This window comes from Ctenopharyngodon idella, chromosome 17 (assembly GCF_019924925.1).
Source record: "Ctenopharyngodon idella isolate HZGC_01 chromosome 17, HZGC01, whole genome shotgun sequence".
Lineage (NCBI taxonomy): Eukaryota > Metazoa > Chordata > Actinopteri > Cypriniformes > Xenocyprididae > Ctenopharyngodon > Ctenopharyngodon idella.
This window is the reverse complement of record NC_067236.1, coordinates 14,159,864-14,182,100: the sequence shown is the minus strand read 5'-3', so window position 1 is coordinate 14,182,100 and position 22,237 is coordinate 14,159,864. Positions and strand designations below refer to the sequence as shown.

Here is a 22,237-nt window from a genome sequence, read left to right as displayed (position 1 = left end):
CGCAGTCACGAGCGTGTTTGTAAACACCATCATTAGCCTTATAATCAGAGATGCTGCTTTCACACGACCTGACTTATAATGCGCATGAAGACTACCATCTCCAGTTGAACATAGGTGTTATTACTGAGCGATGCATCAGCAGAAGAGACTAACTTGAATGAAGGTATAAAGGATTGTGTTTAGCCAGCATGCTAGTTCACCCTAAGCCAAGGAACAACGGTTAGTCAGCTATTTTATAATACAGGTGAGTTATTTTTCTTTGACATTCTTATTTTGAATGACCAAGGTATATACGAACAAATGGTAAACCTTTTTGCTGTTGTGCAGCGTCTCTCCGTGATTTGGCATTGTTAGCTGCTAAAAAACAAACTCACCAACCTTAAAGGGATTGCGCAAACACTGGTGGTCACTATACTGTACATGTAGATATGGGGTCAGATAGCAACGTCAGGTATGCCAGACAAATAACTAACTGCAAGTCATTTAAAATGAGCTCATCACCACACTTTCTGATGTTGCTGTAAAGGCATTGAATAGCTAAATGCCAGTTATTTGCAGTGAATTGATAGGTTTGCCAGGTAATCTCAGGCTCTAACAGTCCTTCGCGCATCAGTGTATTGAATTACTAGTTCAACATTTGTAATTGGTTCAGACAGCCGCCACATCAGTTGGAGGTCTACATTAGTCAGCTAGAATCAGAACATGTATTTATACTGAGTCATTGTCATCAACAGCTCTTCACCGAATAATTGTGTGGGTGCGTTTTCAGCAAAACAATGTCAGAGTCCCTGAAAATAAAGATCACTCTTTTCCATGAGGATTTTTTATGCTTGTGTGTATTAATCTGTATGTTATTTTTAACTGTTCCATCTTGATACAAACTATGCTACCAAACCACTCTATTCATTGCAGCTTACAGTAAAATGCTCTTTAGTCTGTGGCATTTAATACCTTGGATGTCCTAATGTGTTTCAGTACACACTGAACCCAAGAGCTGGTCAAGATGCCTTGGCCATTTTCTGAGTCTATTAAGAAGCGGGCCTGCAGGTACCTGCTGCATCGATATCTTGGAAATTTTCTCCAGGAGAAGCTCAGTTTGGACCAGCTTAGTCTGGACCTCTATCAAGGCACGGGCTCACTTGCTCAAGTGCCGCTGGACAAATGGGTAAGTTCTCTACTTTTGTGCTGTTGACCCATATTTGATTCCATACGGAACAAACTCCATGCAATCAGCTCCAATGTTGGGTTGTTGGGTTATCTGATAGTTTGCCATACCTTTTTCTTGCCATGAAAATAGCCAGAGATACAGAATAGACATGAACAGATAGGTTGAACACATAATTAAACTTCTGAAATTTGTTAAAAGATATCCTATCTGAGTCTAGCACCAAGGAAATCTGACATTCCGTTTCCAGATATTACTGAGAGTGCATTACACAGTAGTATTTTAAACCCATCTCCATAATAACCACCAAAAATTATTCATAGTTTACCTTCTGTGACTTTCATGTTTCATGCATCTTCAGTCCCTGAATGAGATCCTGGAGTCTGTGGATGCACCATTTGAGGTGAGTGAGGGCTTCATCCAGGCCATTTCTCTCACTGTGCCATGGGCCTCACTGCTCCAGGACAACTGCGCACTGGAAGTGAGGGGCTTGGAGATGGTGTTCAGGCCAAGACCTCGAATAGGTAGGAAACATCTTTGAAATAGTTTTCTTTTTAGATGATATGCCATAAACTTGACAGTGCTGCACATTTTACAAAGTTTATTCTCATTTATGATATCTTCACCCTGTAATATTTTGTATTTAATAGTTTATATTGTTTATATTGTATACTATTTATGTCTAATGATCTATTTTTCTGTTGTATAGTAATTTTAATACAAAAATTATTTTATAATACTATTTTTTTCTATAATAATTTTTCTCTGGCAAGACCATCTTTAATATAAAGTTGAGATGTAAGGGGAGTGCTAACAGATCATTTCTTTCGTAATTTGATGTACGTCAGAGAAACAGATTACTGAAAAAGAAAAAAGTGTTGGGCAGGGATTTGGTTCTATCCATTGGTTGTTGATTAGATGGAAGCAGATCTGAATCCAAGGGGCATTTATCCAAAATTAATTAATAGAGAAGGTACATTATGAGAGAGAAGTCCTTTTCCCGGAAGATCCAATTATGACATTTTGATTAAAAAGTACAAGGTCTTTTTTTTTTTTTTTAATGAAATGTGCATGAACAAATTGTGAAGTGAACTGAAGTGAATTTCCATTTTATGACTACTTTAAAGGGTTAGCTCACCCAAAAATGAAATTTCTGTCAATAATTACTCACCCTTTGTATCGTTCCAAACATGCAAGACCTTCGTTCATCTTCGGAACACAAATTAAGATGTTTTTTATCTTCCATAGAAAGCAACAAATTTACCACATTCAAGGTCCAGAGAAGTAATAAAGACATCGTTAAAATAGTCATTGTGACTACAGTGGTTCAACCTTAATGTTATGAAGCGACGTAGAACACGGAAGCGCTGCAATGTATCTTCAACATAAACTGTGTAGGAGAATGACAGGGTAGAGAGGAAATTGTTGAATAAAGTCATTATTTTTGTTTTGTTTTTGCGCACAAAAAGTATTCTCGTCGCTTCATAACATTAAGGTTGAACCACTGTAGTCACATTGACAATTTAACGATGTCTTTAATACTTTTCTGGACCTTGAATGTGGTAATTTCATTGCTTTCTATGGGAGATAAAAAAAAACTCTCGGATTTCATCAGAAATATCTTAATTTGTGTTCTGAAGATGAATAAAGGTCTTGCAGGTTTGGAACGACATGAGGGTGAGTAATTAATGACAGAAATTTCATTTTTGGGTGAACTAACCCTTTAATGTTGTGTATCTTATCCTATTGTAAATCTTTTTTAGCATCAGGCATGGAGCCCATGTGCTGGTCCAGCTTTATGACCAGCAGTATGCAGCTGGCCAAAGAGTGTCTAAGCCAAAGACTCACTGATGAACAGGGAGAGAGCTTCCAACCTCTGGAGGGTCTGGAAAAGTTTGCCGAGACTATTGAGACAGGTATGTCTCTTCCAGTAGACCACAAATTTTTATTTACTTATTGTTTTTTGACAACCTTTCCCTGTTCTCTCTGTTAGTGTTGAGAAGAGTCAAGGTCACTTTTGTGGATACTGTCCTGCGGATGGAACACATTCCTGAAAATTCTAAAACTGGCATTGCCCTCGAACTTCGAATCAATAAGTAAGTTCTAAAGCTGTAACTAAATATTTTCAACACAACAACACGATATGCTTTCATTTTAATCATCACCATGCTGTCTGCACATTTTGTGATATTTAGAATGGTTTACTGTGATGAGAGTGTGGAGGAGGGCTCCAGTGTCAATATCCATCAGCCTACTACATTTGCACATAAAAACCTCACTCTGGACGGAGCTTCTGTGTTCTGGGATGAGTTTTCAGAGTCAGCACGTGCTGGCCCTAAATCATCCCCCACTCAAACAGTGAGTTTATGTGCTCTGCTATAATCAAAAATCATCTTGCACAATCATAGTTGTGCAACCTAAGCCTAACTTAACCATATAGCAGTACAGTAATTTCACAGTTTTTTTTGTAGCTGTTTACCAGTACAATTCCAAAGCCCACTAAGACTAAGATGCTTTTTATACATTAAAGGAGGTTGAACCCAAGCTTTCACCAAGTTGGAACCCAAAAATCATCTGTGAGCCTCACCCTCAGTTCCCAGAGCCCGTGTCTTCCAGTACACCATTCGAACCAGTGCAGGTGTGCTGCCTTAGTGGGAAACTGGAGCTGTCCGTGGTTCTGAAGCAGAATGAAGCTATGCCCGGAGCTAAGGTGAGTACATGCAGTACCGTACAGTTAATGTACACTAGAGCTGCACAATTCTGGTTAAATTGAGAATCACGATTTTTTTGTTTCAAATAGAGATCACGATTCTCACACGATTATGAACAGACAGCTAAACAAAATAACATGTAATTTATTAGAGGTTCTGACAAAATGTCAATTGCTATTTAAAATGTTTAAGGAATTATTAAAAAAAAAAAACTGTTTGAATAATGATTCAGTGACTCACTCATTATATTTCACTTGTTTCATTACTGGATAAATCAGCGTTTTTGAACAAATCTTTTGAGTGAATGATTCAATGACATTTTTAAGTCACTTGTCGCCACCTGGTGGCGTAACAGTGTAATCGATACAGTCGTTATTTAAAGCGTTGTTACTTTCAAAAGGTGATTTGCTCTATTTTGATTGCTACCGTAAACATCAGTGTTTATATCTGAACTATAAACTTTTATCCTTGTACTTCTGTGATAATATGAATATTTATAACACAGAAATAACGAAACTGTGTGGTTGAAAATAGCTTGTTTCATACCTATACTGTACATGACAACTGCTCTCTCTGGCTCACAGATGTTCCGGTGTGATTTTTGTCAAAGGTTTAATAGACACAGGCAAATTCATTGTTATTTAGGAATGAGATTGCGTAGGTGTTTGAATTGAGATTGCAATCTTTTAATGACTAATTGTGCAGCTCTAATATACACTAATTTGAATTCTAGCTGGCTATAAAGGTATTGCACAGATTAGCTTCCTTTGTCGCATTGGTCACTCCTTGAGTGAATGTGTTCCACCACATTTGACAACTAGAAAATATTCAAATGCTTTTTGTCTAAATTTTGTCTAAACGTTGTTCAAAATGAAATGCATAAACTTTTTTTTTTTTGTCTTTTTAAAAAAATACCACTTGATGTTTTATCATCTAATTCAATTATACATTTTTAGCTGTGTCTTAAGTGTATTTCTGAATGGACAGAGTAGTCAAAATAAAAGACATAATTCATTTTTTAATAGCAAGATTTAATGGCTGGTCTGTTCACAGTTGGATATTGACGGGCAGTTTGATTCTCTAATCATGCTGCTCTCACCACAACAAGTCCACCTCTTACTGGACATGTTTGGGGTCTTCTCCAGCTCAGGTGACATTTTTTTTTAAATAATTTTTTATTCATGATTTGGCAATATGTGTCCCTCATTGAATAAAGTGAGTGATAAATGGTTTCCAGTGAATGTGACCGACTTTTTATATTGGAATACAGCCGGGCAGGAGTGGTCTGCAATAGGAAAGGACAGAAAGAGTCGGCCCATGCAGCAGGAGGATGAGTATCGCCTCCACATGGAGCTCAACCGCTGCCTGAAGAAAGACACCATAACAGGTGCCACTGACCAGGACCTGTTTGAAAGCCAGACCACCAGAACGGTGTCCAGCAGAGGTTAGTTTAGCACAGCACATCTTTTACTTCTTAGTACATTCTGCTTTTGCACAATGTCTGCATATCTCTAACTCTAAATATTTAATTTGTATCTTTCTTATTGGTTGGACAGAGGACGTCTTTTTCTCCATGGCTGATATGGACATGTCACATAGCCTATCATCTCTGCCTCCTCTTGGGGATCCACCCACGGTGGATCTGGATTTGTCTGTAAATAGCAACTACTCCGCCTCCCTGGGGGAGTCGCCATCTGGAAATGTAACTGTAAGTCTTGGCTTTTGAACACTGTGATGTATAAGTAGTATTAAATGATAGATTGTGTCACCGTTCATTCATTTAAATGGTTGATGGGGTCACCATTTATTAAAGGTGAAGTATGTAATTCTTATGACACTAGTGGCACCATTACAAAAGCACAGCATATTTTGCAAACGCCCCTTTTATGTGTCACATCACAAATACAGCATATCTTAACAGGTAAAGGTAAGCTACTAATAAAAGTACATAATAGGAATACTTTAGCTGTGTTGCTATGTGTCTTGAGTTAGCAGTTGAGTAGGCTAACACTCTGTCTAGAACGAATGTGAGCATCTCGCTTATAATAATCCCATCCAATGCATCTGCACTGTACCCAAAACTCTATGCCTTTTCCCATGTAAAAAGTGAACCATGGTCCCACACCGGCTAAACACCCTCTGGCTCAGCCTGCTACAGTATCCATGCCCCAAACTCATTCTATTGGTTGAGCTGGAAAGAGGTTGACAGATCTGAGCGGACTGCTCTCATTGTTTAGATGGTGCCTGGGGTTTCAATGTTTACACTTGTTTGGGGGAGAAAAACCCATGAATGTCATACTAATAGCAGTCAATGAACGATAAACTGGGTTAAGAGAATGTATTTTAACATACATTTTTTTACATACTTTAAGATATTGCAAGTGTAAAACATTTTTTGACACTTCCCTAGACGGTGTGGGATGAATACATGGATGTTCCTAGACAGAAGGAGAAACAGATAAATGAAACACCTCAACTTTCTAGAGATTCTCAGCTTACCCACAAGTTGATACGGCAGACATGTGAGTCCCATCATCATCTTTATGATTTATGGTAATTGTTGACCTTATGACTATCTTTAATCAATTGTATACCCTATGTGTGATCTCTCCAGCTCATCCTTCTAAAGGCCATTGTGACGAGTCCAGGCCTGAGCTGGTTCTCAGGCTGACAGTGGGCAATCTCTGCCTGTCTGTTCTCCATATCGATCCCCTCCCACCTTCAGACTCCTCCCGCAGCCATCTTGCACCAATGGCCTCAGAGTTTTTCCGTATTCTGTCTGTAAATCAACTCCCTGCTGGTGGTTTCCTCCAATCACGAACTGTCTTTGATGAAGCCTGTCCACATGATCATCTCAGGTAAGCTTTTACTTCTTAACCTTTTAACATAGAATTAAAAATGTTCGTCATATCTCTCTGCTTAGTTTAATTAATAGAGCTTTTTTAAAAAAACAAACAAAAAAACAAAAACAAAATAGCTTCCAAACCCTTTAGATCAGGGGTCTCCAAACTCAGTCCTGGAGGGCCACTATCCTGCTTAGAGTTTAACTTGCCTCAACACACCTGCCTGGAAGTTTCTAGTATGCCTAATTAGACCATGATTAGCTGATTCAGGTGTGTTTAATTGTGGTTGGAGCTAAACTCTGCAGGACAGTGGCCCTCCAGGACTGAGTTTGGAGACCCCTGCTTTAGTTATGATGAGGAAGAAAACTGGAGAAACCAAGACTCTGTGGCGTAGCCCATAGGCATGTTTTAGCAAAATAAACTTAATACAGAGCATTATAAGAATGGTCGCTTATTATTTTGTTATCAGCCTTCTTGCAATTATCAATATTTAGATAATCTTGAATGGATGACATTGGATGTGAGTTCACAAAAAAGATGAGGTGGGACCGCAATAACTTTTACATTCAGTCTTTAATGCCCTCAATGCACTCCATTGACTGGAAAAACTGAAATTTTTAATGGGTCAAGGAAATTTAAACCTGTGAGTCATCACCAAAACAATGAAAGCAAAAGATAAAGTCATGAATCCTAATGTAAGCATGTATAAAGATAACAAGAAAGGACCTAAGACAGAGCCTTGTGGAACTCCCTACTTCACTTTTGCTTATGTTTTAGAGAGTATGTGTTTTAAGGTGCCATTGAAGATAGCAGAACATTTAAAATGCATTTTTCTTCATCTTCAGGTTCATTGGTCAGGGATTAAAGGTGACATACGAGCACTGCCAAGGCTCCAGTGTACGTACGCTGAACACGGATCTCACTCTGAGTCAGGTGGAGCTTTTGGAATGCCTGTACTCTACTGACAGCCACACTACACAGAGTGGAGCCCAGTACACAGAGGTATTTTTTTTTCCTCTGTTAACAAATGTTGTATGCGCACAGAATAGTTATTTTACATAATAATAATAATTATTTTTTCTTCTGTGTCAAACATTAGCTTCTTGCATTTGATGTCCCAGCCAGTAGTGAGTCTCCCCCTCCTACATGCCTACATTTACACTACAAACTAACAGAACGCAGAGGCCCACAGGTAACTGCCTGAAATATTGCAACAACTTCCTTAGAAGTGTTGTTTGGAGCTGATTAGAGTACTTCTTCATACTAAAGTAATTGACCACATTATTATGTTCTTGACTAGTCCATTTATATGATATTTTACTAGTTACATTAATTGTTTGATTTTTACTTTTTATACTTCAAATTAATCACAAATCTAGTCACTTACAGCAGACAGTAAACATGGTCCAACATTTTTTTTAATCAGGGTGGGCAGGTACGCCTGAGTACTGTACCTCGCAAGGCAGATTTGCAGGTGGAGCTGGGTAAAGTGCGCTCAGAGTGTGACGTCAGCATTGTGGACAGGCTCAACTCCCTACTACAGCCTCAGAAACTGGTTACAACAGAGATGATGGCATCTCACATGTACACCTCCTACAATAAACATGTCAGTCTGGTGAGAAACATTAGTGACTATCTCCCTGTTATTAATTTACTTTCTTTTACTTTTATATAATTTTGCATCTTATTGTCGTTGTGTGCTTTCCTCACAAGCACAAAGCCTTTGCAGAGGTCTTCCTGGATGATAGTCGCACCCCAGCGCACTGCCACGTGTCTGTGTCAATAAATGCACCTCTACTGGTGCTAGTGGTGCGGTTTCCAATCCCAGACCTGCGCTCCGATCAGGAAAGGGGCCCCTGGTTTAAGAAGTCCCTGCAGAAAGAGCTGCTGCAGCTGGAGCTGGAGGATCTGGAGCTTAAAACGGAGTTCACTGGAGGAAACTCATCAGAGCAGACCAAGATGGAGCTCACTTTCAAAGAGCTCAGCGGTACTAATTTACAAACAACTTGATCATGCCAAAAATAATCTTCCAGCTTTGCATTTTGAGTGAATTCTGAAAGTAATCATTGGATGAGGAAGCTGTCTGATTTTAAATGTTCCTCTGCAGCGTCCCCCACATACAGGATGCAGAGATACTTTTATACACAAGCTTCACTTCTTCTTTTCTACAAAGAATAAACCATATTTTATGTGAGCTAGATTTTCGTTTCCTAAAGGTTTCTGTATGTGTTTTTTTTTTTTTTTTGGTCTGTGCACAAGAATCAACACAACACTGCCTTTGCAGTATAATGGCACCAATAGATGGTTTAATAGATGCCTGAAAGAAAAGACCAATTTTGTGTACATATAAATATATATGTATCTATATATCTATATCTATATCTATCCTATCTATCTATCATCTATATATATATATAAAAGAAATAACAATTCAAATAGTAATTTTTAAAATATTACAATTACAGTAAATTGTAATATGCAAATTTTACAATTATGTCATCTGTGCTGGCTAGATTTGTGCACAATCTAACAATGTAAGTCAATGGGAGATTTTTTTTTAAATTTAATTTTACATTTCTTAGAGTATAAAAGTAATTGGAGATATGATATTGCAATACAAAACCTCATAACATAATATCCAGAGAATATTAGAATGGTTGGTTTTTAACACATTTAACCATACAATGTGTTTTCTGTTACACTAGGGTCATTCCAAAAAGACAAAGATCACCCTGCAGCCAGGTTCTTACGAGTAGCTAACACCATGGAGGAGGATATGACATCGTCTGACTGTGGCAAATTCGACTGGCCCAGGTAAACTGCTCTGTGTATCCTGTTTAGTTCATAGTCATTCTGTGGATCTTTACTGATAAGATTCATCCAGATACAGAAACTAAAATATTTTCTGCTCAATACCCATTCAGAGTGGTTTTGAAGGTGAACCCCAAGGCTGTGCGCTCCATCTTAGAGCGTGTAACAGCTGAGGAAGAGGAAGAAGAAGCAGACGGTCACTCACAGGAGGAAGAGGAGGAAGAAGAAGGAGCCGCCCACTCCCTGAAGGATGTGTGCGATTTTGGCAAACCTGAGCCATCCCCTTTCTCCTCACGACGTGTCATGTATGAGAATGAGGAGGTATGGTGATTATTTTCTCTCTGAAATTTTTTATTTTTTTATTTTTTTATGTGTTTAGATTTTTTTTTTTTTTTTTTTTTTGTATTTTAATTTCTAACTATTTTTCTTTTTGGATAATATAATATAATATAATATAATATAATATAATTTCTACATAGACTTATAAATAGTAATTATTAATTATGGATAATAACTTTGCGCCTCATGCAGATGGTCATCCCAGGAGACGTGGTGGAGATGACGGAATTCCAAGATAAAACCATAAGCAACTCCCGCTACATCCTTGAGCTGTTTTTCCCTAACGTGCAGCTCTCTTTGCCCAATAAAGACTTTTATGAGAAACTACACAACAGGTAATTATTATTAATGCATGAAGAAAACTTCAAATTCACAGCTTTGTCTTTATAAATCTACATCATTAAAAATTTCATATTCATGTTCTTGTGAGTTTCAGCTACCATGTCCTTTTTTTGTACCAGGATTAATAACGACCTGCTGCTATGGGAACCCACAGCTCCATCTCCAGTCGAGACAGTGGAGAACATCCCATATGGGGTGGGCCTGTCTGTAGCCAGTCAACTCATCAACACGTACAGTAAAGACAGCTTCAGTCAGTTTAGATCTACTGGCCCAGAGGGTAAAGATCATTTCCCCTTCTGCTCACTTGAATATTTAATATCAGACTAAAAAAAGCATTAACATGCTTTTTGATACTACTGCCAGCACTTATTCTTGGAAAGATGTTGTTTTCAGGTAATAATCTGTCATTCTGTGTTTGTTGGTCTTTTGTTCTGTTTTTTTTTTTTTTTTTCTCTCATTATGTGTGTGAAGAGGAAGAGAGTGGTTCTGAGGAAGAGACTCTGCAGTATTACACCCCTGCTGAACTGGGTTATAGGAACAGAAGGAAGAAGAGGAGTAAGATGCAGCCTAAGAACTCTCAGAGCCTCTTTTCCATCGTCCTGTCTGTTAACCATGGTCTGCTAGCTCTGCACACACACTTAAAGGTATTACACCAACATCGCAAAGATAGTGCTTCAATATTGAGTCAAGTGATGGTTACATGGCTTTATGTTATGAATGCCAATTCTTCCAGCAGGATGATAATAGTGTGTTACAAAAAAAACATGGTGAATTCTGGATGGAGGTGAAAAACGGGACGCTGTTTGGCGTAACGCAACATGAAGGCTATAAAGACCAGCATTATGTCTGCTTCCACACATCTCAGGCCTGCCTCTATCACCACGGTAAACAAAAAATTTTGTTTGAGTAGTTTTACCTGTTGTTTTTCAGTTAAGTTATATTATGGTCTATATTGATTCCTGGTACATTATTGTTACTGTGTAAACAGAAATATATGCTCCTACTGTTTTTCTCTCATATCTCATATTTAGGATTAATAAGTATGTATGATGATTTTTCTTTTTTTCCCCCCTCATCATTGTGTATCTAATTCTTCAGGCACGGTGGAAGGGGATGCCCCTGAGTGGAGTGTTAATTTGCCCTGCAGGACGCGTCCTCTTTGGCTAGAGCGTGTTATGTATGCGTCTGAATCTGCCCCAGAGAGGGCGTCTCCCTCTGAAGGGCTCAGTTTGGAGCCCCACAGCATGCTGTCTGTCGCTGTTAAAATTTCCTCCCACAACACTGAGCGCAACGTCAAGGTAAGCCACATAACTGGCATAGACAAATGCTGTTTAAAATTTCAACATAAAATACTGTTTAAAACTTTGGGGTCTGTAAGATATATTTTTTTAAAGAAATGAATACTTTTATTCAGGAAGGATGCATTAAATTGATTAAAAGTGACCGTAAAGATTTCTTACATTTTTACAAAAAAATCTATTTCAAATAAATTCTGTTGTTTTGAACTTTCTATTTATCAAAGAATCCTGAAAAATATAATAACGTTTTTAAAATGTTAAAAGTTATTAAAATTGTTATACTATTTCATAATATTATTGTTTTTAAACTCCTGTATTTTCAGGAGTTTCTCATAGCCATTGGCATGAGGGGAGTCACACTGGAACACAGAGTGGTGCCTTCAAGTCTGGGCTGGTATGACCAGGTAATAAAAATAATATAATAATAATAATATATACAAAACCGTGCCAAATTGGATTGTGGACATCTTAAAAAGTTGTACTGATAAATGAGATGTTGACTCAATTATTATCAATTTGACTAAGTAATTTCTGAATAAGACTGTAGTTAATTTATCTGTGCTAAACATTATTGGTTGTATTTCCACTGTAGATAGTTGACTTTTTAAATGTGTCAGATGAGCCGGTGCTTGGCTACACACCCCCTTCATCTGTGTCCACCCTCCACCTGCATCTATGGAGCTGCTCCCTGGATTATAGGTGATGTATTTACCTAGATTCTAGCATCTTTTCCAATACATCTATCCAGTATTTAAAGAGAAAACGGTGCCTCCCAAAACTGTTTGGACACTTTAAATGGATGAATCTACAAACACACGAGGCTCAGAACTTCATCAAAAAGTGTCCAAATTCATTTTGTATTAATTTTGAACAACATATGTTGTTTTTATTTAGAACATAACAAACTTTACTGTAAAAGGTGTTTGTGATGCTCTTTTTTAAATAATTTCAACTTTAATATTAGATGTTTGCTTGTTTGTTTGTTAGAATCCAATCCTCATAGTCTGCACAGAAAGTATTTGTGCTTTTCTGTTAAAAGACCATTTTGATCTAAGCAGTAGTTTTCTCTCTCCAGACCTTTGTATTTACCTGTGAGATCTCTGCTGACTGTGGAGACCTTTAGCATCTCCAGCAGTGTGTCTTTAGATCACTCTTCCTCCAGTTTGAGGTAAAAACTTACATTGATGCAACATCAGTTCTTGAAATATTTTTCTGTCTATAACTGAACATTTCCTAGTTACTTTTCTCTAATTGTTTATGCTTTCTTCCCTCATAGAATAATTTTAGATGAAGCTGCATTGTTTCTGTCTGACAAGATCAACGCTGTGTCTGTTAATCTGGCACGAGGTGTGCAGTTTTACTCATCTGTGCTGTTTCAGAATATGTCTACAGAGCACTCTGGTTTCATTTTCTTATTTTTATGTTTTTAGATTATGTGCAGGTGGTTGATATGGGGACTCTGGAACTGAGGATCACTGCAGTCAAACCAGGAGCAGATGGCAAAATGGTGTGAAAGTCCTCCGTTAAAACAAAAAGTTGTCTACCCTCTTATGCAAAATGTTCCAATATCTTTATCTTGTGCCATTTATGTCTCTGTAGACAGAGCCAAGGTTTGAGCTGCGTTGCTCAAGTGATGTTATTCACATTCGCACCTGTTCAGACTCCTGTGCCGCTCTTATGAACCTTATTCAGTACATAGCCAGCTATGGAGATCTCCTGCCCCCTTCTGGACAGGAGGCCAAGCGCAGAAGCACTAAACAAAGGGTTAAGGTCAGTTCAATTGAAACTCTACAGAAAATCAACAGTGACGCATTCCATTATGCTTAATATTTAAAATCAAACTATCAAAGTAATTATTATCAGACAACCTTGCCAAATGTTTTGATAGTTGAGTAGTTGTTAGCTTATTTGAGCTATAGTTGTCATGATGAACGTTTAATGTTCTCCAGACAGAAGCAGCGAGCCGCCCACCAGCTCCGGCACCTCTACTTCCTGAAGCGGAGCAGCAGATTCTTCAGGATCTGATGAGTGATGCAATGGAAGAGACAGACAGCCTGCAGAGCCATATGCTGCAACAGAACGGTCAGACTCTACTTTTTTTTTTTTTTTTTTTTTTTTTGTGGTGATTGGCTTTTCCAAATTTTTCAGTCTGGCACTTATTTTAAAGCCATACATTAAACAACATTGAACAAAAAACTGACGGGAGCAGAACCGGTGGAGAACAGTGACTGAATCTAAAACCTTCAAATTGCACACAGCTCATATCTCCGTTGCTACAAGTTACCGAAAGCAATACCACACACAAAAACCTGCAACACATGGTAGACACGCATTTGTGCAGCACAGAGCGGCTCTCTTACACTGTATGACGTGACAGGTAACTTTGTTCAGTCCGGTTCCATTCACACAGTGTGAGTTTTCAGAGAATTGGAAGAATGTAGTTGAGGACTCAACTCTGACATCCGTATTCTGCTGCTGTGTGAATGTGATTTTAGACCAGGAAGGTGCATATTGGAAGTAAATAGGGTGACATTTTGATTTCATGTTGACTGTAAAACTTTTTGTGTTATGGTTACAACTATATGCATCCATGTCTTTTTCCTCTTATCTTAAAATATTTTTTTTCTATTTATATGCCTCATATTGTTGTTATTGTTAATTAAACTATTAAAAATAATTTTTGTTCATTAATAAAGTCTTGGCAGCTAACTGAAATAAAAGAAGTTGAAGTACTAAAATGACTAAAACTGAAATAAAAATAAATTTAAGCTAAATAAAAATATTTAACATAAACTAATAAAAATTACAAAAGCACATAAAAAGATTACAAAAAACTAAATAAAAAAAATATTAATAAATACTATAATAGTATGTGAATAATACTGCTCACATTGTATCTGTCTTTTGTATAGGTATCAACGAAGACCATTCACATGATCATGAGCCACCCCGTTCTGACCTCTTCCTTTTCCCTGATGAGAGTGGAAACCTGGGGCAGGACCCGAGCCCCACGTACCCAACCCTGCACTCCCCACTCATCTCTCCCCCTGCCCCCTCTGTGGTCCACGACTCTGATGACTTCTGCATCCTGGACACGCCGGGCTCTAGAATAGAGGTGAGATCTTTATTTCATACATATTTCAAGCATTTATGAAAGATAAAAGTATTTACGTATGCATGTCTCTTATTCTTTTGAAGAAATACAATAGCTTTGTGTGAAGAACTGACTGAATTTCAAGACGTTATTCACATTTTTTGGTGAACTGTTCTTTAACATAGACATCTTAATTAGTGTATGCATTACTTGATTAAAAGTGTTTTGCCTATCAGGAACGGGATGAGGAGCCTGTGGTAAAGAAGCTAACCTCTGAACCTATCCTGGTGAAGGAAGAACATTTCAGTGTCCCCCTGGAGGGCAGCACCTCGAATAAGGGGCCGCTTCATTTCCCTGTGCCGGAAATCAGATACCTGGTCAAAGAGATCTCTGTAGTGTGGCACCTCTACGGAGGAAAGGACTTTGGCGGTGGCGCACTGTCCTCATCACCAGCTCGCAGTCAAGGGTACATAATTAGGTCATGCTTCATATAAAAACTGCATGTGTTATAAGTGTGTATTCAGAGAGCATGTTTGTTCGTGTGTCTAGGTGCACTCCTCACAGTTCTCCATCACAGACTCCTGTAAGACAGGTGAGAAGAGGCTCCCGTGCTGGAGGATGGGGCAGAAACCCTGATGTTCTGATGGAGATTCAACTCAGTAAGGTCAGAGAAACATTTGAGTATTTTAATCATCTGCCTGCTTAATATATGAACATGAATATAATGCTTAAGATGCTTTGAAATAACTTAAATAATTTGGCAAAGTGATATGGAACCGAAAAGTGGTCTACAGACCTGGAACTACTTCATAGTTGTGCGTTTACTGGAAAATAATTGCAAGGCAGTCCGTCAACCAATCAGGATCAAGCATTCAGCAGCCCTTTGGTATAACGGCCCATTTCAAGGAAAGTCTGTTCACTCTGCGACCATATTTGCAACGCCTCTGGGCAACTATTTCATATGAAAGCTTGTTTCCGCCACGGAATAAAAAAAATTAAAGGATAATTGCGACTTTTTATCTCACAATTCTGACTTTTTCTTTTTTTAATCACAATTGCGAAATATAAACTCACAATTCAGACTTTTCAGAATTTTGAGATATAAACTCGCAATTGCGAGTTATAAAATCCAATTCTGAGGAAAACCTAAAATGCCGCAGTTACCTTTTTATTTTTTATTCAGTGGTGCAAACAAGCTTCCATAATTTCAGGCATCCAAGACCAAGTCCTATCTATTTGAATGGGGGAATCCTGAAATCTCAAAAGCTGCTGGCCGAACTCAGAATTAAATAACGTATTTCAAATCCGCAACAAAATCTGACATAAACTGTCCCATAAATGTTGTTTCTTATGTTCAAATAGCATTAAAAAAAAGCTCATTTTTCAGGCTAGACCAGCCAGTAAGCATGTGCAGTCGTGAGCACGAGTCTCAGGTTTCTTCATGTCTTATATTAGGTGCGGTTCCAGCATGAAGTGTATCCTCAGATTGCTCCAGAGGCAGGCGTTTTGACGGAGCAGCCGGTGTCCAGACAGGTGTTCTCAGTGCAGGATCTGGAGATACGAGACAGGCTGGCCTCTTCTATGATGAACAAGTTCCTCTATCTGTACTCCAGTAAAGAGATGCCCAGGAAAGCTCACTCCAACATGGTACGATTAAATAGACACAGACAGATAATTATCTTATATATTACATGATCTAGAGGTGGTTTGTATGGTTTCTAAAATATCAAATGATATCGTCTGAGCATGTGCTGTCTGTGTACATCAGTTGACCATCAGAGCCCTACACGTATGTGCGGAAGCAGGACAGGCACCTCAGGAGTGCTGTCTACGTGTGTCACTAATGCCCCTCCGTCTGAACATTGATCAGGTACAGAACAAAACTGTTCAACAACTCCTATCAAATCATATTTTTAACAGCGTAATTCAGACTGATGACTAAATGTCAGTGATGCCCCTCATTTTTGTCACTTTTTTTTTGTACAGGATGCATTGTTCTTCTTGAAGAACTTCTTCACCAGTCTGGCAGCAGAGGTTGAACTGTTTTCCCCACCAGAGCAGGAAGGTAACAATCGATATGCAAAGTATCTGACGACCTTGGAAACATTAACTCTGTATGGCAATGCAGGTTCACTAGTTAAAAAGATGTCTATTCTTCGTTCACACCGTGTCCTAATTACTGTAGTTACTACCTGGGACGTTGGAATCAAAATTTCTTGTAATTAAACAGAAATATCATGAGATAATTGCTTAACTATGTTTTACTCCTGTGACCACTGGCATTTTGACCGTTTCCACATTATGTTGCAGCAATCAGGTGGTTGAAAGCTAAATGATTTTAAGAAAAGTTGAATGCCAATATACTTAATTAAATATTGAAAAGCATTGATAAAATTTACTGAATTAAAATTGTAATATTATACCAATGCTTGCATGTACTTTGTATTTTTATTTATGCTGACAAAGCCATTGAAACTAATATTCAAGTTGGTCTATGCACTTCTCTTGAGGAGCGCTGTTTGTTTGGCATGCAGAGTTGCTTTCTATGTATGTAGGCAGTAGACAGTAAGGCAGCTCGCTAGATCTTGCAACAGCTGTTCTGTTCTGCAAGCAATTGTTTCATCTATGTGACTATTTATTGATTTGTATTGTAGCATTCTGTGTATCAATGAAGAAGCCTCCTGGCCCGGAGGTTTCCTGCAGTTTTTCCAAGTACAACGGTGCAACGGCTCAAGACCCTGCGCCCATCATCTCAGTGCCAACACAAAGCCGCGCCAGTCCAAGCCTCCTCCGCACCTGCAGCCAAGACAGCACTGCTGAGACAGACACTGCCTCCACATCTTTCACAGATCAGCCCATATTCTTCAGGTGTGTGAGAGGAAGCAGTATTCATACCCATCTACAACAGGGGTGTCCAGTGAGAGGGCCACTTTCCTCCAGAAATTAGATGTCTAGCTTTAGTTTTCTAGTGGTCCTGGATTAGCTGCTTCAGCTTTTTTTAATTAGGGCTGGAAATAAAGGTGGCTCTCCAGAAGCAGGATTGGACACCTCTCATTTACAACATTAAACATTTACCCCAAACATTGCTCATGTTGTTTTCCAGAGAGTTCCGATTCACTTCAGAGGTGCCAATTCGATTAGACTACCATGGAAAACACATGGCCATGGAGCAGGTGAGCTATCTACAAAATCCAAATGTCAACAAATTGTTTTACTCTTTTGCTAAACACCATATTATATTCAGAATATATTCTTTATTAAAATAATGTGATGTCAAATACATTTGCCGTCATTTTTCTATGTATTTTGAATTTGTGAATTGTTAGAAGAGCATAGTGACATAATATATATGCAATGATTAGTCAACAAAACTCTTTTATTGGGTATGAATCAAAGGGTACATTTACACAACAACAATGTACTAAAAAACTGAAAAGTTTTTCCTTTGCGTTTTTCACTTACAGACGACAGCAGTGTAAAACAATCTCTGACTAAAAACACTGTATTCTGCATGCCAGGCCAGTAGTTGGCGATGCCACTTTGTAAAGAGACTACGCGCTTATAGACTGAACACATAAAATGCATGACGTCACCGTTTTCATGTTTTTGCAGTTTGAATAGAGACAATAATGGTATCGTTTTCAAAAACTTGCACTTTGAAACCAGTTTTCAAAAGTTTGCGCTGTCGTGTAAATGAACAGCCAAAACACATAAAATCTTTACAGATTTTAAGTTGACAACCGTGTCGTGTAAATGGCCCTCAAATCAGTCAAACAACTTATTTTTTCTCTAGGCCCTGATTACTGAGTTAATAGCTCACTTGATACCTGAACTGCACTGTTAGATGTAATAAATTGTATTTTCATCTAAATAAAAAGCACGGGTCAAGTAACACAATATTTTGTTACAAAACAAGCTTGTAGATTTAATTTGCTCTTAGTAAATAAACAATTGTAATGTATATAAAATAATGTTTGTGTCTTTTTATTTTCTACAGGGCACATTTGCTGGTATTGTGATTGGACTGACACAACTGAACTGCTCAGAGCTTAAATTACGTCGCCTGTGTTACAGACAAGGGTAAGAAAAATGAAAAAAATGTAGCATTTTCAAAAATGCTATCTATTATATTTACCTCACAAATCTATTTGAGCCTATTTATTCAAGATGATTTTTCTTCTCCAGGTTATTGGGTGTTGACAAACTCTTTTCATATGCCATTAATGAGTGGCTAAATGACATAAAGAAGAACCAGTTGCCAGGGCTTTTGGGAGGCGTGGGGCCTATTCATTCCTTGGTTCAGCTAGGTTAGCACAACACATTCGTACACGCATTATTCCATCCGCAATTGAATAAGTACTTTTGTTATAAAGTACTATTGACCAAATATTGATATTGACCATGTAAATAAAGTTGTCTAATTAGAGTTCTCAGTGTTAAGCATTGTTTCCTCTTTGTTGCAACTATAGTTCAGGGTTTTAGGGATCTAGTTTGGCTGCCAATTGAGCAGTACCGTAAGGATGGACGAATAGTGCGTGGCTTTCAACGGGGCACAGCTTCCTTCGGAACCTCCACCGCAATGGCTGCTCTGGAGCTCACCAATCGGATGGTGCGAACAATACAGGTAAACTCTGATTTGTGTTACTTCCTTTTAGTGGCAGTGTGTGAAGGTTTTCATCAACATATGACAATGGAAGAGGAACATAGATATATTATATTTATCATCCTGATCACATTAAACTTAAATTTGCTCTACTTATTTGTTTTGTGTGTTTTGTGTAGGCGGCTGCTGAAACGGCTTATGACATGGTCTCTCCAGTGCCAGATGAGAAAGAATCCAAAAAGATTAAACGGTACTCACATTACTGTCTGGCCCATCAGCCAGTGGACCTCAGAGAAGGAGTGGCCAAGGCATACAGCGTAGTAAAAGAGGTATGAGCACTTTGTGCCCTTATTTGGCTCATGTACATTTAATCCTAGCAAGTTAATATAAAATCAAAGATAACTGACTTTTTTAATGCTCATTCCCAATTGCACAATTCATCAGCATTTTATGGAATAGCCCCCTGAAATGAAAATAAATGGGTTGTAAATGCCTTTTCATTTTGACTTTAAAGGGATAGCTCACCCAAAATTGAAAATACTGTCATTTACTCATCCACATTGTCTTCGAAACACAAATAAAGATACTTTTAATGAAACCCGAGAGATTTCTGTCCCTCCATTGAAAGTCCATTTCCATTACCTTCTAAAAGTTCATAAAGACATCATAAAAGTAATCCACATGAATTGTGGGTTTATATGATTAACGGATTTAATGGTTTTTATTCACATATAGCATAGATCAACACAAATTCATAGATAACATTAAATATGGTAAACAAAAGCTCAAACATGTTTATCACGTGCAAGAACAAATGAGGTTTGTGTATATGTGAATAAAAGCCTAAATTAAATCTGTTCTTCAGATAAAGCAATCATGTCCTTTCAGAAGACGTGGAGTAAACTGCTCGATTCATATGGATTACTTAATGACCTTTTTGAAGCATCAGAGCGAGTAAATACCAGAATTTTCATTTTTGGGCGAACTGTCCCTTTAAGAGTGACTGAGGTATATAGTGGTATGTTTATATTAACAGTTCCTATGCACTGTGTGTTTGCAGGGCATTACCGACACAGCTCTGACCATTTATGACACTGCGACACGTGAACATGAACAGAGGGGCATGACAGGCGCTGTGGGCGGAGTCCTGCGGCAGCTTCCTCCAGCTGTTGTTAAACCTCTTATCGTTGCCACAGAAGCAACGTCCAATGTGCTGGGAGGCATGAGGAACCAGATTCAGCCAGATGCACGTCAGGAAGAGTCCCAAAAATGGCGCCTAGGAGAAGAGTGAGCTCTCTTCACTGAAATTTACTCTGCTGGCCTGCATTACATCAAAATTGATATTCATACTGGCCTTTCAGCCCAGATATGTGTGTTGGATTATATGTATTGGTGTGTTAATGCTTGTAAAGATCATATGAGACCAGTTTTTCTGTTTTGCTGCTTATGCTTTAGTTTAAAGCGGTCGTGGTGTTTGAGTGACAGACAGCTAGAGGCTGTGATAGCACAAATATAACCCCCAAATGAAGTATCGGAGAAAGACTGGAGCTTTTTTCTCAACAGCACTTGTGCTTGACATTTAATGTAACTGGAGTCATTGAGCCGCAGAACTGGAGACGCACAGCTCCCGCTGGAGTAGATTTAACTAGATTTGTCTCGTCTCAGCCCCCTATCAAACGTCCTTGTAGTGCCTTCATGTCATAGTTTATTAATATCATACGTTTATCTGTTTTATGAATGAGGTGGTGTAGTGTCTTGTAGGGAACAAGATTTCTGTGCCATGGGTTTTCTCATCATTTAATTTTAAACAGGTCTATTACAACAGCATTCAAGTAATTTAAAATGTGACTTGTGTTGGTTACGTCATGACGTCTTATGTTGGATGCAAGGGAGAATCTCACAAAAAGTCAGGGTCATATTTCACCCCAAAATCAAAAGGCAACCCCCCCCCACACACACACACATATATTCTTATTACTGTAACAGTCATATTATAATGTTAAAAATAAAATCAACTTAAATTACAACAAATACTGCTATGATGTATACTTTACTGCTGATTCATATATTGTCTCACATGCAGAACTGAGAATTCAAGAATTGTGCCTAATTTGATTAAAATAATATTAGTGCAAAATAATCCTAAAATTTAAAAAAATATTTTTTATTTTATTCTTTTGAATTTGGGGTGCCATTTCTTGACAGTTTTTTGTGAGATTTAAAATCTAAACCTAAAAAATACTCAAGTTATTGTAAACTATCAAAAGGGCAAAAATGAGCCATTTAGTAGCATCATTCTTTTTATTTCTACTACAATAATCATCTCTTACCTAACCACACTTTTAACTATTTAAATGGAAGACACTGACTCTTAATTTGCACCGGATCGATTTCTATGGCTTAAGTAACTCAATATGGTGTAGTGTTTCTCCTTACAGATACTGTGTTAGAAACTAGTCTTCAAACGTGGAATGTTTTGCGGTTATTATTTACCACTTGCACTTTGTACTTAAGTGATCCCAGAAGTTTTCTTTTTTTGTTTACAATTCTATTAAGCTGTCAAGACGGCATCTGCTTGAGTGACATTCCCTAAGCATCTGCATTACAAAAGAAGTCTTATGAAATTAATCTTTCTTTAGATTGACACAGATTGTCTATATAGTTTACCTTTTTGTTGAAACTGTCAAATAGACAAGAATTTTAATATTCTGTTCTTCATGATTATCAATATCGTAGTTTGACAGATTTTTTTTTTTGTCTTCATGACATCATTGCTCTTGTGTGAGTAAATGTTAGTTTGATATGCCACAAAATTGAGAAATGACAGCTAATTATAGCTTCATATTCCAAACACTTCCTAAGTCAAATGATGTGTTAATATTTATTGTACTTTTTTTTTTTTTTTTTCTCGTTCAAGTGGTAATATTTCTTGTACATAGATGTACAGGTAATTTTCCCAGTTTATACAAAAGCATGTATTATCAAGAAAGGGAAATAAATTATTTAATGTCATCTTGTTTATTGTGTCTAC

General features: G+C 37.9%; 1 protein-coding gene across 2 annotated transcripts; it reads left to right on the top strand.

Moving 5' to 3' along the window:
• The first annotated feature begins 4 nt into the window (after positions 1–4).
• atg2b (autophagy related 2B) lies at positions 5–22,218 on the top strand. Of its 2 annotated transcripts, none has more exons than XM_051869038.1 (43): positions 5–244; positions 976–1,165; positions 1,527–1,689; positions 2,929–3,081; positions 3,159–3,261; positions 3,361–3,523; positions 3,696–3,875; positions 4,930–5,026; positions 5,147–5,320; positions 5,433–5,584; positions 6,287–6,398; positions 6,491–6,734; positions 7,565–7,721; positions 7,819–7,911; positions 8,146–8,334; positions 8,433–8,706; positions 9,425–9,533; positions 9,644–9,851; positions 10,062–10,204; positions 10,331–10,488; positions 10,683–10,855; positions 10,948–11,095; positions 11,310–11,509; positions 11,833–11,913; positions 12,102–12,208; positions 12,585–12,677; positions 12,786–12,856; positions 12,940–13,016; positions 13,109–13,279; positions 13,459–13,591; positions 14,422–14,624; positions 14,840–15,069; positions 15,153–15,267; positions 16,059–16,250; positions 16,372–16,473; positions 16,590–16,668; positions 17,258–17,471; positions 17,707–17,776; positions 18,601–18,683; positions 18,789–18,910; positions 19,073–19,227; positions 19,386–19,535; positions 20,267–22,218. In XM_051869038.1, the coding sequence occupies exons 2-43, from the start codon at positions 1,004–1,006 to the stop codon at positions 20,495–20,497; spliced, it is 6,234 nt and encodes a 2,077-aa protein (XP_051724998.1). In that variant the 5' UTR covers positions 5–244; positions 976–1,003; the 3' UTR covers positions 20,498–22,218. The 2 variants fall into 2 exon arrangements, with proteins under 2 accessions (XP_051724998.1, XP_051724997.1); XM_051869037.1 differs by having other exon boundaries at positions 10,945–11,095.
• Positions 22,219–22,237: the final 19 nt, after the last annotated feature.